Source organism: Rhopalosiphum padi, chromosome 4 (assembly GCF_020882245.1).
Source record: "Rhopalosiphum padi isolate XX-2018 chromosome 4, ASM2088224v1, whole genome shotgun sequence".
Lineage (NCBI taxonomy): Eukaryota > Metazoa > Arthropoda > Insecta > Hemiptera > Aphididae > Rhopalosiphum > Rhopalosiphum padi.
This window is the reverse complement of record NC_083600.1, coordinates 48,290,663-48,310,139: the sequence shown is the minus strand read 5'-3', so window position 1 is coordinate 48,310,139 and position 19,477 is coordinate 48,290,663. Positions and strand designations below refer to the sequence as shown.

The window sequence follows — 19,477 nt, the reverse complement described above, 5'->3', positions numbered from 1 at the left end:
AAATGGCGAAAAAAAGTTTATATTTAATAGTTAGATACAACCCTTAAAAGATGTTTGCTTAGATATGCTAAAAAAGAAAAATGGTAAAGTGTGAAGTGGCAAAATTTACAAAAAATAGAAACTACTGCAGTTAGGCAAATAAATATCAAAATAAATTTATAAAGTAAGCTGCAGCCTATGATCAATATCGGCTAAAAGAAAATTATTATTACTATCGATGTCCTAAAAGTCGAATTATATATTCATATGTACCTAAGTGGATAATTAGAAAAATGTATGAACTCATCCCCCTCCTACACAAACAATCACAGTACTTGCTAGTTCTACGCTATACACTAAATGTTATTAATATTTCAATATTATTATAAATTAATATAAATAAATTAAATTCAATATGGATATTTTATTTTCATCATCATAGTTCTATTTTATTCGTGGATAATATTTTAATTTTCAAAGCAATTAATTTAATATATTGTATCTAATGCAGGTATCTAATATTTAACTATAATAATAACTGTTTAAAAATGTATACATCAAATTGTTAAAAAATAACAATATATTTTTTATTATACTATGGTATTTGTATAACTGATTTGTGTAATAGATCATGTCTTATTGTCAAAAATCAATATTCATTAAATTTGATATTGAGTATAATGGTTTTATGTGATAGACGGTAGTGTATAGTCAACTCAAAGAAGGACTAAAATATAAATGTAATGATATTATATAATAAAAAAAAAAAAAAGGCTAAAAAGGGGCAATATTTATAATCCTACATTAAGGTTTGACAGGGTTGTAATTTTATAATAATAGCAATCTAGGTAATTAAATATAATATTTAGATTTACATAAAAACACTTACATATTTGTGTCATCGCTCCACTGTGAGTCAACCAAGATCGATGGCAGGCGCCAGAATTGTTTTCTAAGTAGAGGAATCAAACAATTTTAGGTTAGGCAGTGCAAAAGTAAGAACGGCATTATAGCCTTACATTGAATAAATAAATAAATAAATAAAAACAATTAAAATGAGCTAAGTACAATTTTTTTGGCTTAATGAATATATTGCTTATGTATTAATGTTATTGCTCTTTGATATATTTTTAATTTCTCAAACAACATAAAATAGTATACGAACATATTGTATTTATTTTAGACTTATAAAAATGTATTACACAATAAGGCAATATATAACAACATATCAACGATGCGTTAATGTATTACTGCACTAGTAAATGATATAATAACACGAGTATAATGAACTAATACTATAAATTATAAACTCAGTTTTTATAATATAAAACCGATGACAAGCATAATTTCAAATATACCTATATCACAATATTATAATGAATCTTTTAAAATGTCGAACTGTATACCTACTACTACACAAAAAAAGTAAACTCCATCGACAGAGAACAACTTACAAGGCAATTCCAAGAACCAATTTCAGACATCTCAACAAAAAATAAAAAACAAGACGTATAAAACAGCTAGCATTATTAATGTTATTTTTGACACACATTTTTAATTCATTTTTAAATTTTTACTTAATTAGTAATACGATAAAGAATGTTAAATTTTTTAAATTTAAAAAAAAAATCATAAAGAAGCCTCCTTTATATTTTACACGATGGCAATAAACCCTTTTGTAATAGTGTGAAATACCATTACAATATTAATTTTTATTTTATTATACAAATGTTGGTACATAGCTTATTACAAAATCTATTTATATATAATCAAACGTATTCTGACTGACTACTAATTGATCAACGTACGTCGTACAGTCAAAAATACCGTACCAATTAATTTGAAATGTTGAAGGAATGCACTTATTACTATTTATATAGCGTACTAAGAAAAGATTTTTCAAAAGATGAAAATATGTGTAATCCGTTGCACGAATGATCACATTGGCAATATAATGTTGCACAAACGTCTTAAATTTAACTTTGCTTGCCACTTAACGAGGCTTCAGTTTACTGTTTAGTTCTGGTTTAAATTATTTGGAGCTTAATCCATCTAATATACCCTTATTTTCAAGATGGATGAGTCACCGCCTTTTCATTATTATTATTATTATAAATTGATATAAATAAATTATATTGAATATAAATTGTAAAATAAAATTTTTTTTTTTTAATAATTTAATTTTTTTTCATGGATTACTTTAATCCTCAATTAAATGAATTTAATATTTTAAATAGTAAACCTTAATTATAACTATACATTGTTAAGCATATTTTCGTCAAATCATAGTAAATTTAATATAATATCAATATTATCTTATATTATTGTATAGTTGTCAAATTTAACGAACTGAGTTTTACTGACCATTTTCAAAAATCAATATTCATTTAATATGATATTTTTATTTTTTATTTGAAAAATGTATCCACTAGGTGTAATTGTGGAGAGAACTCAAGCTCTCTCTCTCCCAGATTTTTAGAAGTTCACTCAAATTTTTCTATGTAAACATAGTGTATTTCTACACAATATTGTTAACTTTATTTTGATTGTACTCATTTTAAAATACCTATAGTGTTTAATATACACTAATACAAAATTATATTTTAATAGTGTTGTGACTGTATGAGGTTGACCCCGTGTATTATTTTACCATTAAAACGTGTTAAGAATCCAGTATTTCAAAAAATTAAAAAATTAAAAAAGATGACGATGATACAAATATTAAAAATACATTTCAAAACTGTTTTTTATGACTTCAAATTACGAGTATTTAACAAAAATACACTTTCAAAAACGTTAACACTTGTTATGATTATGTGATTATTTAATATTAAAGGAATCTTTCGATCATATAGTACGCACAAAAATCCTTCTAAACACTAGATACTGTATAACATAAAAAAAATGATAACAAATAAAGGCGACTATACAAATTTTAAAGTATTAACGAAAATTTTTGTTCAATTGTATTCAAATATAGTAAAATAAATAAATTAAGTTAATTATTCGTTTAAACAAATAAAATTACTTAAAATATTAATGTTTTTAACGAATAGTGTTGCTATAATATATTTGAGTCCGTATTTGAGTTAAGTGTAAACGTGAATAATGAAGGAATGCATATAAATATTTATAATATACATTACTATACTTTTTTGTAAAGTATCGATAAAAAATGCAATAGAAGTGCCTATTTTTATGGTGTTTTTTTATGCGTTACTGGTACAATAGTATATAATATGTAATATACTATATGCTATGGTACACCTTTATTATATAGGTATACATTTTACTTCTCATTGTATACCTGTGCAATATTTATCAACATTTTTAAAACTATAAAAAAATGTAATTATTATTTAATAATGACGAATAGTTAATAATTCACTTTTTATTTATATTGAAAATATAAATCATTTGTAGTTGGGTGCTAGTTTTTTAAAAGCAATTTATGCAAAAACAAGGTCATGGTTTGTCAATGTAAAATATTGTTATTCGATAAATTGTGTACATATCGCTGCAATCCGTCTGAGCAGTGAACACACGTAATGCTCCAAGTATGCTTATGTTAAAAATTATTGATAAAAAACATACAATACAGCAAAAACATTTTCTCATTACAGCTGTATTTTCCTACTACAATTACCGACATTGTATTATCACAGACAGTTTGCTACTATGCGCTCAGTTTATTTCGACATCGAAAGGTTCCGAATATTACAATTGTTGTAACAATACTAATATGTTCATTTCAAAAATTCCGTATACAATTGACCACTTAATTGTGTACACATATTTTGTTTTATGAACATTTTACAACATTATAATCGCTGTAACGGACTATTATCCGTTATCTCTAACATGATCTTCTTTCACGTGAGTACTCAAATGCGTCTTTTGATAATTAATGTTATGACACATGTCGTATTGGTCAGAGATAAAGTTTTATGTTTTTCATTATGACCAATTTTAAATTTGACTAAAAACGATACGAATTTAAAATAGCAATGATAACAAAAATAATAATAAATGAAATATAAATACATGTTATGTAGGTATTTAAATTATTTTGAGATGACAGTTTTTGAAGTAAAAAGTGGACTATGGTAATTTAATAACGAATAAGTGAAAAAAATTAATAGGTAACATGAACTTTTTATTGAACGAGCAGAACAGGATTACTTTCGAATATAATATTATTTGTTATTTGATTAAAATTAAAAACACATTTGAAGTGCCAAAGTCCAAATCCCAATATCGATGTACCCGACTATTTTATTTTTGTTCCTAATTGGAATTGAATTGTTTGGTAGAGATTTCGATTATCTTAATTACACTCTTATAAACGTATCAAGTCATGTACCATGTTCGAATAGTATAGTAAAATGTTTTTAGATGTCATTGTGAAATGTTTATACTTATTTAAAATATTATTGATATATTAATAACACCGCAGGATAGTTAAACACGTATACATACATCTTATGCACCTATACCAGTGATCATTTCAAACGAATATGAGTATTTTTTTTATTTCATTGATACTTGTATGGAGTCAGATGTCAGGTAAACAATGTCACACTAATAAAATATACATTTTTTATTTGTATTTTTTATTTATTCTCCAGGTGTTTATGTCGTCACCTTCTTTGTAGATGGCAAAAACGAAAACAAGTCAACGGCGAATAACGTCTCGTGTAGATCTTGTTTTTGTGAACCCGTGACAAGCCATTGTAAAGAAGTATGTATAATAACAGCGGCAAATATGTTTACATTTTTTTAATTAGATTTATTTTAACAACAGTAAGTTCTTATTCTAAAATATTCGTATTATGGTACGTTTATCACAGCCTATCTGAATAATAACATTTTCAAACAGATTATGAATATTAATGAAATAAAACGAATTAATAAAAATAATATCAAAAATTCAACAAGATAAGAATTGGTTGAGATATAAATGTAATTTTATTTTTAATATACTATAACATGTATAACTAAAAAAAAAAAACGTGCTAATTATAACTGTGAGATATTATGATTTCAAGACATAATATTGTAATTTATTAGGAAATCATCACAAATTTGAATGTTACATTAAATATATATATTATTTTTTGCTATAATATAAATAATAAAAACCATTTATAAATAATATAATATTAAGTGTTCTTAGACTTTTCTTTAAGTTTTTTAATAACAATTCACGGTAGAACACCTAAATTGATTTAATTATAAACGATTTTATCTATAATAATATATGTATAATAATTATTATATAGATCCTATTATGTAAATCGTTGCATCTGTAAATAATATGACTGGAAATATAATTCCTTAAAAGTTATAAAATGCTTATGATTTTTTTTTTTCTTAAACAAGTTTTGAACCAAAATATATATTTTAATACATTTAAAAAAAGTTTTGCAAGACTTAATAATTTCTAATCTTTTATATAGATTTTTATTTAGAAAAACAATTATGTTAGATATGTTGTAAAACGAACATCTCGTAGCTGTGGTTAAATCTGGTTCATCGCGAATCCCATACTTAAAATCATGAAATATATTATAATTTACGTTTTTAACCTATTTGTTAATTTTTAATATTAATAATTTGTAAAAAAAATCCATAACTTTATAAAAAAGAATTAAACTATGTTCAGCAAATGCGCATTTAAACTTAACAGTAATCGTCGTACTCAAATCAAAAACAGTTGTCGAAATGCACATTTGCTTAAAATAATTAGTAATAATTTGTTTATTTCTATAAGCTTTAAAATTTCTACAAGTGTTCCCTAAATTTAAATCTAGGAAATATGTACAGATCAAAAAAATATTAATTTATGCAAAAATAAAACTGATCAAGCAAATACTGAAAATCAAGCACCGTCATCAACTTATAATCTGCAATATATTGGATTTATATTCAAAATGTGTATTTGTATGTGTGTAATGTATATGTTTATAATACACGCATCTGGAGATTGCTTTGATTCAAGTATGAATAGTATTTTTATTTTACATTACAAAATTATATTTTAATTTTAATTGTTTTATAAAAATCAAAAATTGTGCGATTAATATTTTATACATTATACCTATAATAAATAAACAATAGCATAGGTGTAGTATTTATAATCAATGACAATAGCAATTTATTTACAGAATGATTCACCAAACACGCTCACCCCGATTTTTTTACTTTAATATTCAATGAATTTATTCAAATTCTGAATTTAGAATTTTTAAATATTTACTAATATACAAATATATTTATTGATAATACAACTAATTGAAAACTATATCTTAACATTTTCGAGATATTTTGTACTATCGAAGAAGTGCTCTGTGGCGATACAAACATCTATTTTTAAAATGCGAACTCCCATCTATTTATTGTAAATTATTTATTAGATAATTATTTGAATATTTGTATATAATTAATCATAAATCAAATGAGTGGTTATTCAGTTATTAAAATATTTATTTGAAGGATAATAATTTAAAAAAAAATGGTTTTACAAATATAAACAATTTAAGCATTTTTGGATCTAATATTTCTATACTTGGACCATTTAAAAAAATGATAAATCTTGATTGATATTAATTACTAACGTTTTCAAATTCATTTTATCCTTAATACACAATGTAAAATAACTTAAAAACATTAATACAAATTTTAATTTTGATACATAACAATTTTCAGAAAAATTATCCACTAAATAGTTTATAGTAGTAAAAGAAGAGGGTTGTCATTCCAAAAACAGAAGTTTGTTTCTTTACAGAGCATTCCTTATGTGATACAATAAATCGAGAATTTGAAAATAAGGTCCTTAAGCATATTTTAAAATTTTAAATAACTGCGTTGTCGAAGAAAAACAATGTGAGCATATTTGGCGAATCACATTGTGTAATCCGTATAGTTTATTATGACATGATGTAACTATGCACAAATTACTTAATACATAAATATTAAGTATAAAAATAATAATTTTACGTGTGTATTTTTTCCACCATATAGTTTCTACGAGAAGAATACATCCGAGTTTAAATCAAATGCTATCAGATGACGGCGGTCTTCCCAACACTTATAGTGACGACCGAAGTTGTGTTGTGCCGTTGAACGTCTCTGAATACAATAACACCAATGATCCGCCTCCTTCGTACCACGATTTGCAAAACACTAGAACAGACTTTTCGAGTCTTCGTTACTCGACACGACCGCCGGTGCAGAGTTCCGATTTAAACCACGACGGTAGTTATAATAACTACAACGCAAGCTTGTTTTTAACGTCCCCGGTCGACGACGAGCCACCGCCGTCGTACGACGATTTCATGGCGATCTATCGTTCGAAACTCACAAAGGTTCCCGACGATTTACCGCCGAATTATGCGAACGATCATCTGTACACGGCTATGCCGGTCGACACGATGGAATCCGCGCGAGATTTGCGAACGACATTCATCGTATCCGAAACCGACATTTTATGCGCTCAAGTCTAACGCAGACTATCACACGACCATATTATATTGTCGACCGATCCGATCCTTTGCGTTCTTTTACTATACGGTGTATTACGTTAAAAGTTATAGACTATATATATATATATATATAAAGACTTAACAAATAGAGTTACCACTGTGGTTTAACTCGCATATACAGCTGTTATATTTGTGAAAATCTTTCTGACCCAGTGAGATGATCGCTCTCTGTTTTCATAAAACGCTTTGAAATCGAACAGGTCCGGAAGGTTTTGATAAATTATATATCATAAAACATGTTTTAATGTTTATGCTGTATATCATACCTATATAGGTAGTAATTTGTTGTTTCGTGATGTCGATTTAAAAATAACGTTTTGTATTTTCAATTATTCAATTTCTAAAAACCAATACAATATAGTATTGGTTTTTAAAATTCTTTTTCGAACACGTTTTTATGAGAATAATTCGAGTTGTGAGTTTGACACTAAATCTATAAGTAGTATTTAAAAAAATCAAAAATGATTGTTTTAAATTGTAAAAATAATAATATAATAGTATTTATATATTTTAATAATCATTACTATTATTACTTAGACATTGATGTACGACGAAGTGTGGTAGGCAACAACCAAGTCGTTATATATATATATATATCGTATATTTTTATGTTAATATTAGACCTTAAAATATAATACACAATAATATGATCCTCCGAAGAATAATTTGCATGATCACATATTTATAGAATTAGTTATAAGTTAAAATGATTTTACCAAATTATTGTGCAGATAATTATGAACAACCAATTTTTAAATAATAATATTTATTTTTATATAGCTATTCTTACGCCTTGTAGTTTTTGTAAAAATTGTACCCAATATTTTTATAAAATTGTATAAATGTCATCATGTTTACTCCTATTATATTTATGACTTAAAGTTTTTGATATGTGAATATCCGTGTACATAAAGTGTTAAAATATTTTATAACAATGTCACGATTTTCACGGATACGTGAAATAGTCTTATATCTGTTCTACATGGTTAGGTTAAAACATTTCATTCGAAAATAAAATAGAACGAACATTTATTTTGAACGATACTTAGGCTTAAAAATAGTTATTCAATACTGTCATTCAAATCAAAAAAAATGTGATAATGTATTAAAATAAAGTCTATAATATCGTTTATACGCATACGATACCAATTATACAATATTATCCAGATTATCTCTACAGTAAATATTAAGTAGACGGGTTTGAGAATAGGTCTCTCTGCTTAAAATAGACGAATAGATGGCCATAAACACGACTGGTAAGAGGGAAGAACTCGGACAATAACTTTTTGTCGTCGTCAACGTGAAAAACGTTTTAAATTTTTAACATTGATTACTATATGTATATGCAACACACATAAAATATTTTTATAAAAAAACTCACATGTATCATATCATATTATTACATAAGTACTTTAAAAGTACTTTATAAAATTTAACTCAGTCACTGACTACTGTAGGTACTAACTATCAAATATTTCAATTCTTATCAATAAATGAATTTTGGTGGAAATTTATTGTTATAACTGTAACCTTCAGAGGTCACGTATTACATTAGGCATGCTTATCGCTTGCAATAATTGTAAAAATCTCATTAATGATAACAATGAAACATGAATAAAAATCATACAGATTAATCTACATGAAATGCTGCTAATCGGTAAGGAAACGGTATGTGAACCATGTATTATATTTATTACACAGTAAAAATAATTTTCCTTTCATATTTTCATATTTATTTGTCTAAATCAATTATCAAATTACGCTTTTTTAGTGTTATCAAAATCGAGCCTATTCTATTTTTTTAATCATTGTCAAATCAGAAGGACGATTACGGCTTACGAGTTTAGAAAACTGATAGTTAAATCCTTTACTTTAATAATTCCTTACAATATTTTACAACCATTTTAAAGTAGTTCCTTACAATGAGTATAAGTTTGTATTAAAATATTTAAAATGTATATGGTGTAAATTTTGTTAATGTGTACACTATTGTGTTATGTGATCAATAGCTGATAAAGTGGCAACACCCGATGGCGTGATGTGGAAGTTATTTATTTATTCGTATGGCTTAACAAATCATTAACAGCAAAATTAACAATAAAATAATAAAATAAAATATAAAATAAAATAAATTAAAATATAAACATAAACATAAAGCATAATTTAACTAAATTTAGATTAGAATGGTTAAGGTTTTATAAATATATAATATAATATGACATAATATGACATGACAATGCGTTACAGTTTACAGGTTACAGGAGTACGTCCAGTTCCCTTATCCACTTTACTGCTTCCGGTGTTATCGCGTGGATTCCTTCGATGCCCTGATTGAATTTCCTTATCTGGCATTCCTTTATTATGTGATTTATGGTTTGTCTATCGTTTCCGCAATCGCATGCTGGGCTGTCTTGGAGTCGCCATTTAAACATCATATCAGAGCAACGGCCATGGCCTGTTCGAAGACGATTTAGTACAGACCATTCATGTCTAGGCAGTTCCATACCCATAACTCCTTGATTGGGGTCCATCACCAGATTTTTGTTTCTGATTGGTAAAGTAGAGTTAGTCCATTCATCGCACCAGCACTTTTTGGTTTCAAATCCTGATCTTATTAGGTCTTTAGCTGTCTTCCAAGGCGGTTTCCTTGACTTTAGTCTGAGTGCTGGTATATCTTCTAATCTTTCGGCTAGCAGTGAGTTCCTCCTATCTTCGGCTTTTCTGATAGTATTAATAAGTTTCTGCTTTCTTCGTAGGTCTGGTGGAGCTATATTGGTTAGAACTGGTAGCCATTGTAACTGAGTGGACTTAACCGTGCCGCTAATCACTCTCATTACGCTATGCAGTTGTGTGTCAACTTTTTTCACGTGTGCACTATTACACCACACTTGGGCACCGTATTCAGCTGCACTGTATGTTAGCGCCAGTGCTGCTGTCCGTAATGTTTTAGCGCTAGCACCCCATCCTGTACCGGCGAGTTTTTGAATTAAATTGACTCTGGATCGTACTTTCTTTCCAGTTTTGACAAGATGTTCTTTAAATGTGAGCGTACGATCCAGTGTTATTCCCAAGTATTTCGGTGTGAAGTTGTGCTTTAATTGAACTCCTTGGAATGTCACTTTCAGCTCTTCTCTAGCCTAGGGGAGGAAGGTGGTAGCTTGCTCGTAGCCCTCCCTGCATACGTTAATTCGCTAAAATCCACGAGATTAAGCAAATAATTAACGTATCAATACCACCACCAGGCGCTGATGCCCAGCATTTCAAATCATTATCAGCAATGTGGAAGTGAAGCTTGTACTTTGGGTCTACATTTTTACTATTTTAGGGTACAGCATCCAAAAATGTGGATGTTTATTACCATTTTGAGAAACATTCAACTAGGTTATACATTTTATTAATAACTATAAGATGGAAATAGTTTTCAAAATAATAAAATTAAGTTAACAATTTCGATTTCGATAAAACATCAACTACAACTTTTGGCGTAAATATATATTTATACATTACTGTAGATAGATCCACGTTAGATTGTAATAGGGAAAGGATATAATAAATAATTTCAATACTTATACAAATAATTTTAATACTACTTTTATATTAATATACTATTATTTTTCTTCTTATTATTGCCTTTCACAAAAACTGAGTGCAGGTTCTAAAAAAAAAAAAATACAATAGAATTATTTATGTTTGATTAATTACAATTTTAATATTGATTTAATATTACATATTGTATAGACTTTTTCTTGATAATACTTTAAAACTATGAATGGTAACTGATTTAGTAATTACCCCGTGATCCTTCTATAACAAAATTCTTTACATATGTTAGTAATGGTTCTGAAAGATTTTGAAGTTTGTTAAATGAATAATTTGATATTACTTTAACGATACATTTTATATTTAAGTAATTATTATTATACAATTAGTTATACGAAGTCATTTAAAAACATGAATTATAAAATGTTTACAATAAAATTATTATGTTGATCAAATAACTACCAATATATTATAAACTGAAATGATTATAAAACATTCAAAATAACAACTTACCGTCGAGTTCCGAATTGACTAAATTAACAAATTAATATAACATGAATAAAATATTATTATATATCGAATACTCATTAACACGTTTTATATGGATTAAACAGGTAATTCGTATTTTAATTTTGGGGTTCATAAGAATATGTCATTTTAATATATTTTTTTTCTATTTAATAACTAATTTTGAAATACAATTTTGACTAATTGATGAATAACATTTTGTTTTGCAGATAAAATTAATAAAGTAATTTATTTTACAATAACTATTAGTAATAGAGTAGTGTACCTAATGATGTATATAATATATCATTAATAATTAATTTATTTAATTTAATTTATTTCAACATTTAACAATTTAAGTGTACCAATTATATATAATTAAATTTAACATTTTCTAATATTAATCTTAACATTTAGTATTAAGAAGATAAATAATATATTATCAAATGTCTTATACATAAATGCTTTGTAAGATGATGCAATCTGTGCCCCTGTTTAATAGCATAGGCAGCATCCCACAATTTCTCATTTAAAAGCACAAAACATACTAAATAATGCACTCAGTCGCACACCCGATCTATATCCTGTCACTGTTCATATAATCATATACTATAATATTTAGTTTGTTAAATTAAAATATTGTTTACAATTCACTTTTGTATTTCATTAATTCCTAATTCCTTCAAAACTCGAGAGGATCAGTTTAAAAAACAAGATTTGCAAGAGTTTAGGTAATATATCTATATTCAATATAATATACTCTACGCATAGTCATGTATACACATATTTTTTACATAAAAGAAAACGCTCTAATTCACACCTTTTAGTAATACGCTAAGAATATCAAATCTAAATACCATATATTAGTTTTTATATACGAGTACTTATATTATATTAGAACAATATACCTTATTTTTAACTCATTACAGTAGGTTGAATTATATTTTGCCAAAAATATTGGTTTTGAAAATATCATTGTGTATATAAAATATAATTATATACATAATAGTGAACCTACGAATAATATTGTTGAACATTAACAATAATTAATGAAAATCTTTATTCATAGTTTAAAAATTATGTAATTTTTTCCAAATCTGAATCTAAAATATTTATGAAAATAATATTGTACCGATATATTTTTTTTGATTGTTTGGTTTTGGTACGTACTATACTTATTAGATTTATTTATATTAAATTGGAATTTTCGATTTTATTACTTTTTTTTCTGACATTTCAATAAAAGATTTTACATATATTTTATATAAATATAAATTTGATTAAGTAATTATGGACATAAGAACAATTTATTTTTAATAGCATTTGAAGTTCGAATGGTGTCAATATTATTTAGGATCTTGAAAATATAAAGTTTGGTCTGTAGTTGAACATTTATAAAAATATACAATTTCCATTACTAAGGCTCAAAAATGTCATATAAAGCTCCTTATAAGTAGTTTATATTATAACCAAGAAATCTTTGAATATAATATAAGTATATAAATTTTTTTTTTATTGACATTTTAAGTTGAAATGTAATACTAATATCGAAAAACATGACATGGAAATATACTTAACGACGTAGGCACATAGATAGCCGTCACTTTCAATTATTTGTTGTATTTAACGATAAACCATTTGATTTAAAATTTCACACACCCACCAGAGTATCTCGCTCGTACCGTACAGAAGAACTACAGTTCCCCATCAGGTTTATCATTTTTAATGTACTAGATAGACCGCGTAGTGCCGTATTCATTTTATGTTTGTTTTTTTTTTACATACTATAACGGCAATGCAATTGTTTTTAGCTGATTGAACTTTGCAATATCTTTTCAGTTATTATACATCGATTTTCTTTCAACTCTGGATGCAGCTGTGATTAGTTGGTATGACGCACATACTAATCCATATAATTATAGATATAGATAGATATGATTGCTTTTAAGTTTGAAATAATCGTGTCATAAGTATCAATTTACGTTGTAAAAATCTTACTAAAATCAGTTGTCATAAATGAATACATTTTTGATAACTTATATAACTGTGATATTTCGATTTGTTTAACGCTCCTATTGGACATTAATATTATATCCTAAAATGACATTTTCACAAAATGTGCTAGAAAATATATTTTGATAAAATGCTTTGATTAACAATTAATGTATATTTGTACTTACCAAAATCTTTTAGTTTAGGTATCAATTTTGTATCTTCCAATTGATAGTACGCTATAAAAACGTGTTCGTTTTATATTGCTTTAGTGTCTGTTTGATATTTAAGGGAACAAATCCAGTTTAGCACCCCTTCGAAATGTTGCTGTTTTTTTTTTTGGAAACCTATGTATTTTAACGTTTTGAAAATTATGGGACCAAAAGTTTTTTCCAGAAATCATTAGTTTTTGAGTAATCCAGAATAATATATGCTTATACTTATTGTATTTTTAAAAAACATCAATATTTAGTATTTTTTTTTTGTAAGCATGTACGATGTACTCTCGATTATGTAATATACCGATGTGTATAATATATTATATAAATTAGCTATATAAAAATCATCACATTAAAATATTAAATATTTTAAATACAATATAATTAAGTACTAATTATATTGAAAAATAAAGGAAATATGGATATACCAATTTATTTTACTGTTAAATTGTGTGTAGTTTTCTCAATGAACCTTTCGAAAACCAAGAACATTCTCGTAGTTTATTTTTGAACAAATTGAAATATTTTGTTACTATTTTTAAATTATCAAAATACAAATTAATGTTTGTTTTTGACTTTGGTACAAAATTAATGATTAATACAGTCAACACTCAACAGCCATCGGCTAATGGTGGAATAAAGAATTTATGTATATTTAATTATATAATTGTATACTGTCCTGTGTTTTATATTTTATTTATTTAAAAAAAATGTCTGGAGATAAACTATTTATAATCAATGCTATAAATTTAAAACTAATAAATTACAAAAAAAACTTTTACCACCATAAGTTTTTAAAACGTTGAATAACATAGGTTTTCGAAAAAAAAAACAAAATTTCGAGGGGGTGCTAAACTAGATTTATACCAAATTATTGATATAAAAAATTTTAGATAACCATACTTGTAATCATCTTTTCAGAAAAAAATTCATTTTTCTCTACAAATAAAATATCGTAATGAAGCATTAAATCTGCAAAAGAAGAACGCTTAAGTCTTAATAGTGAATATTAATATTATTTGTAAAAGTATATTGTGTGAAAATGGCTAAAAACTACACTTTAATACAAATTATATAACACAACTTACAGATTGGGGATAATAATATTTTCATAACACTATATTATTATAAAGATGTAGTGGACATAGCGATACGATTATCTTTGGTGAATCGATCTGACTTTGCAGTGTAAGTGTAATCTTATTATTACAATCTATACTTAGTTGAATCATATACAGGGTGATTCTTTTATCATAAAACACTCGTTATTTCAAAAAATATTCATGTTTTTGAAAAAAAATTATTTTTATCCTTATATTTTTTTAAGCTTTTACTTTTTTGAATGACAACATAGAGTTTTAATTTCATATTCCAAAGCAGAATAATTTTCTGAGTTTTTTGATACATAAAAATCGAATTTAGGGCAAGCAGTTTATGACTTATAAGTATTTAAAGTTTTGATGCGCAGAGTGGAGAGGTATGGGGTTACCCGTTACCCCACAAAATGTTTGTTCACTACTCGGTTTGTTTAAACTTTAAGAGGACGCCATACCCGCATGCGTTGTCTCTGTCTTACTAACGTACATCATAACAAATTTTCGTTCAGCAGAACACATTTTGTGATGTTAGTTTTAATATTAGAGTAAATTTACCTATTATTAAATTTAAAGGTAAGAATATTATCTAGACAATGACATATTATGCTTTTAATGATATTATTATTTTAAAGTTAGTTACAGCTATGTAAAATATAACAACTTTAAAATGTTCATAACTCACTTTAAAGTGATAATATCAATAAGATCATAATAATATGCCATTGTCTAGTTAATATTCTTACCTTTAAATTTTATAATAGGTAAATTTACTCCAATATTAAAGCTAACATCACAAAATGTGTTCTGCTGAACGAAAATTTGTTATGTTATGATATACGTTAGTAAGACAGACACATCACATGCGGGTATGGCGTACTCTTAAATACGTATAACTCATAAACTACTCGCCCTAAATTCGAATTTTATGTATCAAAATACTCAGAAAATTATTCTACTTTGGAATATGAAATTAAAACTCTATGTTGTCGTTCAAAAAAGTAAAAAACTTAAAAAAATATAAGGGTAAAAAATATTTAAAAATATAAATTTTTAATAAAAAAGTTGTTTTTTAACAACTTGAAACTATGTAAAAAAATGTTTTCAAAATTATGAATACTTTTTGAAATAATGAGTGTTTTATGATAAAAGAATCATCCTGTATGCTACAATATAATAAACAATTAATATACAACGTACATGACAAATGGATCCAAGACGTCATCAACACTGGAATAACGGACTTTCCGTTGAAGTTTATTATTCTAATGCAATATCATTGTGTTGACTCGGAAACACTGGGTAGGTATTGTCGTATATTGGTTTAATTATTTTATCTCAAAGGACATTATTTTTATATTATATATTACACTGCCTAAATAATAAATGCAATACGTAAACATTATAATACATTGTACGTATTATTGAGAGTAAAAATGTACCACCATCAATAGAAATTATTAAGTACCACCTCATCAAGAACATTAATAACAATTAATCGTTCATGCGAGCTTACAATAATAATAACAAATTAATTTTATACAAATATAGTAATATAATGATACAGTATAAAAGTGATCATCTAAATCGGAACCCGATATATTCAAACAAGTAATGTGTGTATTGTAAAATAATAGTGAGATAGGTTATAACTTACTAATGCAATTTTGAACAACTTAAAAAAAAGGAAAAATATGTTATTGTAGATGCCAATGATAAATCATTTTATAAAATAAAAATATATATGTATTATTATAATTATTTCATTTAAAGTAAAACTGAGTTAAAAAATTTTAATTTGAAACAGTATAAGGTCTTTCGTTTATCGTGGAATAGTGACTTCTTATTTGTAATGGTATCACGTCTTATTATATTATTTTACATATGAAATCAATAATTGTTATAAATATCAAATGTGGGATACATGAACCATCCAGCTGTTGATTTTATGGTCCTGAGATGGACCGTTTTATATGGTGACGGTTGTTCCATTACAAATTTACATATATTTTCTACCCAAGATTATACACAAGTTTTAATCTAATAATATTAATATTATTAAGCTTGTAAAATAAAAATATTATACTTACCCTCTGAATAATCAGTATGTACGTTATCTACTCGTATAAAATAATAAAACACAATAAAAATCCCTAACATTTTACTAGGGTTGACCATGTTTGTAGGTAAGTACTACAAATTAATAACTTTAACTGCATTAAATAAGATAAAGTAAAAAATATGTAAAGTTGTGTTTGACAACGGTATTTAAAGGATTAATAAATCAATAGTAAAAAAAAAACCATACATTCAAAAGCAACTGAGTAACCATTTTAACAAATAAAAGTAAATACCGTTTAGGTTAACTTTGTTTAGGTGTATTCAGTAGACTAATGTCATAGTTCCAACGATTGTATGTTGCTAACTAAACCTTATCTAATACAAAATATTTAGCAAAGTATACGGGTATATCTGAAATACCAGTGACAAATTTTTTTTTAGCAGTAAACCTTTTTTTGCATGTCGAATCGGTGACTAGGGGGTGGAATTTAAGCGTTAGCTATTTCACACCTCAGCTCCATCGTTTACTGAAGAACTGAGGTCAAGGCTGATTCAGAGTCTTTGCGATGTGATGCACAGGCTAGCTAGCTTCAGTATCTATCACCTACAGCTGGTTAAGGCCAGGGTTAGCTATTACGCCGCCATCGGCATCTGGCGAAGGAGAAACGGACGGAGTTTTTTTTATTGGCCCAATTTGCACGCACATGTTGGGCCAAAAATGTTTTATCCGCCACGGCAAGATGTGTCCTCTGAGGGGGAAGCTGTAATCCTGCCATCCAATCAAACACGGTTAAGGCTAATTTTTATAACGAAATTAAGTAGACAATATTTTATGAAAACTTATTAATCTAATCCATCAATTATTTACTAAACCTCATCAACAAGCCACAGTATTAATGTACAAAATTATCTCAATAGTATTTTTCCAAGTATGGCATTTAAAGGGGACAAATAGCCAATAGGCCATGACCCCTAGATTCTAGACATCATAAACCCCCTCCCTAAAAGAAAATCACATCCGCTATTACCTTTGTCCGTGAAATATAATAAGTTTTGTCATGATTATCAATTGATAAATATAGTTGGCATCCAGATCACTTGTATGACAAACGAAAATGTATAAACATAAATATGTGTATATCCACTTTTATTCATTTAAATTCTGTTCAGTTTTTATTCAAGCGTTTATATTATATTATTTTGATTTTTAAAAAAGTTCTAATAATCAATTATTTATCAAATAAATTAAATCACTCGATTATATTTTGTATGCCTACATGCATTTTTCTATATTATTTATTAAATATGATAATATTTACTGAATATAAAATATGTCACTTGTATTTTACGCAATACAGTTCTACCTACAAAAGTATAAACACATTTCAGCTGTCGCTGAAAAAACATGCACTCAATTCGACCTAGATAATGATTTTTACCCACGATTTAGAAATTTTACGCTTACGGTGTGTTACACCTCGATTAGGAAATCGACTTCCTTTCTTTGTAAATCATCATCGGTCACTAAGAGCACATAATACGGATTTTCACAATATAATAACATGATGAAACATCACGTAATACACGTACGTAATACGGATATGGTGTAATTTATGAACTCTACAAGTTGGATATAGGAATTTCAGAATTAAAATTTAAACTAGTTATAAAGGTTATCAAACGACATGAAGTAGAAAAGGATATTCAGAGAAAAACAACACTTTATTTAATATAGTTACTTGGCTTTATTTGATATTCTTATACTTTGTTTCATTTCCATGGTTTCAGGAAAAAAAACGAATGAAGCTAAAAAGCAACTATAAATTCAGTATTTCAGTCACTTCTATATTAGGTGAACATGTAAATATAAAAGGTTGTTTTTTTCAATATGTACAATATATACACACTAAAAATAATTTTTCCTTCATATTTTCATATATAATTGTCTAAATCAATTATCAAATTACGCTATTTTAGTGTTATAAGAATATAATATAATCTAATATTTTAGCCAGTGTCAAATGAGAAGGACGATTTTACCTTACGAATTTAGAAAAATAATAGTTAAGACCTTTACCTTTATAATTCCTTACCTATGATATTTTACAACCGTTTTAAAGCAACTCTTTACAATGAAATTACCTAAAATATTTTCAATATTGGTAAAATTTATATGGTGTAAATTTTATTGATGTGTACACTATTGTGTTATGTGATCAAAAGCCGATAGCGTGATCATTATTTAGGTCAAATTGAGTGTGTGTTTTTTCAGTGACAGCTCAAATGTGTTTACACTTTTAGCGGTAGAACTATATTGCGTAAAATGCAAATAATATATATTTTATATTCAGTAAGTATTATCATATTTGATAAATAAAAATACATAATATAGAAAAATGCACGTGAGCATACAACTAATCGAATGTTTTAATTTATTTGATAAAGAATTATGTACCCGTAAATAATTAAAATAAATACCACTTAGTAGCACAAGTACAGATAGATCATTTTAGACTTGAAATTTGTGAAATCTACTTTTCGA

The 19,477-nt window shown here is 26.4% G+C and overlaps 2 protein-coding genes across 2 annotated transcripts; one reads left to right on the top strand and one right to left on the bottom strand.

Annotated features, from left to right (window-relative positions):
• The first annotated feature begins 3,429 nt into the window (after nt 1-3,429).
• LOC132929062 (uncharacterized) lies at nt 3,430-8,657 on the top strand. Its single transcript, XM_060994115.1, has 6 exons — nt 3,430-3,536; nt 3,603-3,855; nt 4,436-4,545; nt 4,608-4,720; nt 5,793-5,979; nt 7,003-8,657. Exons 3-6 carry the CDS (start codon nt 4,497-4,499, stop codon nt 7,482-7,484), a joined length of 831 nt encoding a protein of 276 aa, XP_060850098.1. The 5' UTR covers nt 3,430-3,536; nt 3,603-3,855; nt 4,436-4,496; the 3' UTR covers nt 7,485-8,657.
• A 1,202-nt stretch (nt 8,658-9,859) lies between these two features.
• On the bottom strand, nt 9,860-17,101 carry LOC132929065 (uncharacterized). The gene is made up of 7 exons (XM_060994122.1): nt 16,965-17,101; nt 16,532-16,549; nt 14,684-14,752; nt 13,751-13,801; nt 11,577-11,594; nt 11,316-11,363; nt 9,860-11,178 (listed from the first exon to the last, which is right to left on the bottom strand). Exons 1-7 carry the CDS (start codon nt 17,050-17,052, stop codon nt 11,147-11,149), a joined length of 324 nt encoding a protein of 107 aa, XP_060850105.1. The 5' UTR covers nt 17,053-17,101; the 3' UTR covers nt 9,860-11,146.
• Nucleotides 17,102-19,477: the final 2,376 nt, after the last annotated feature.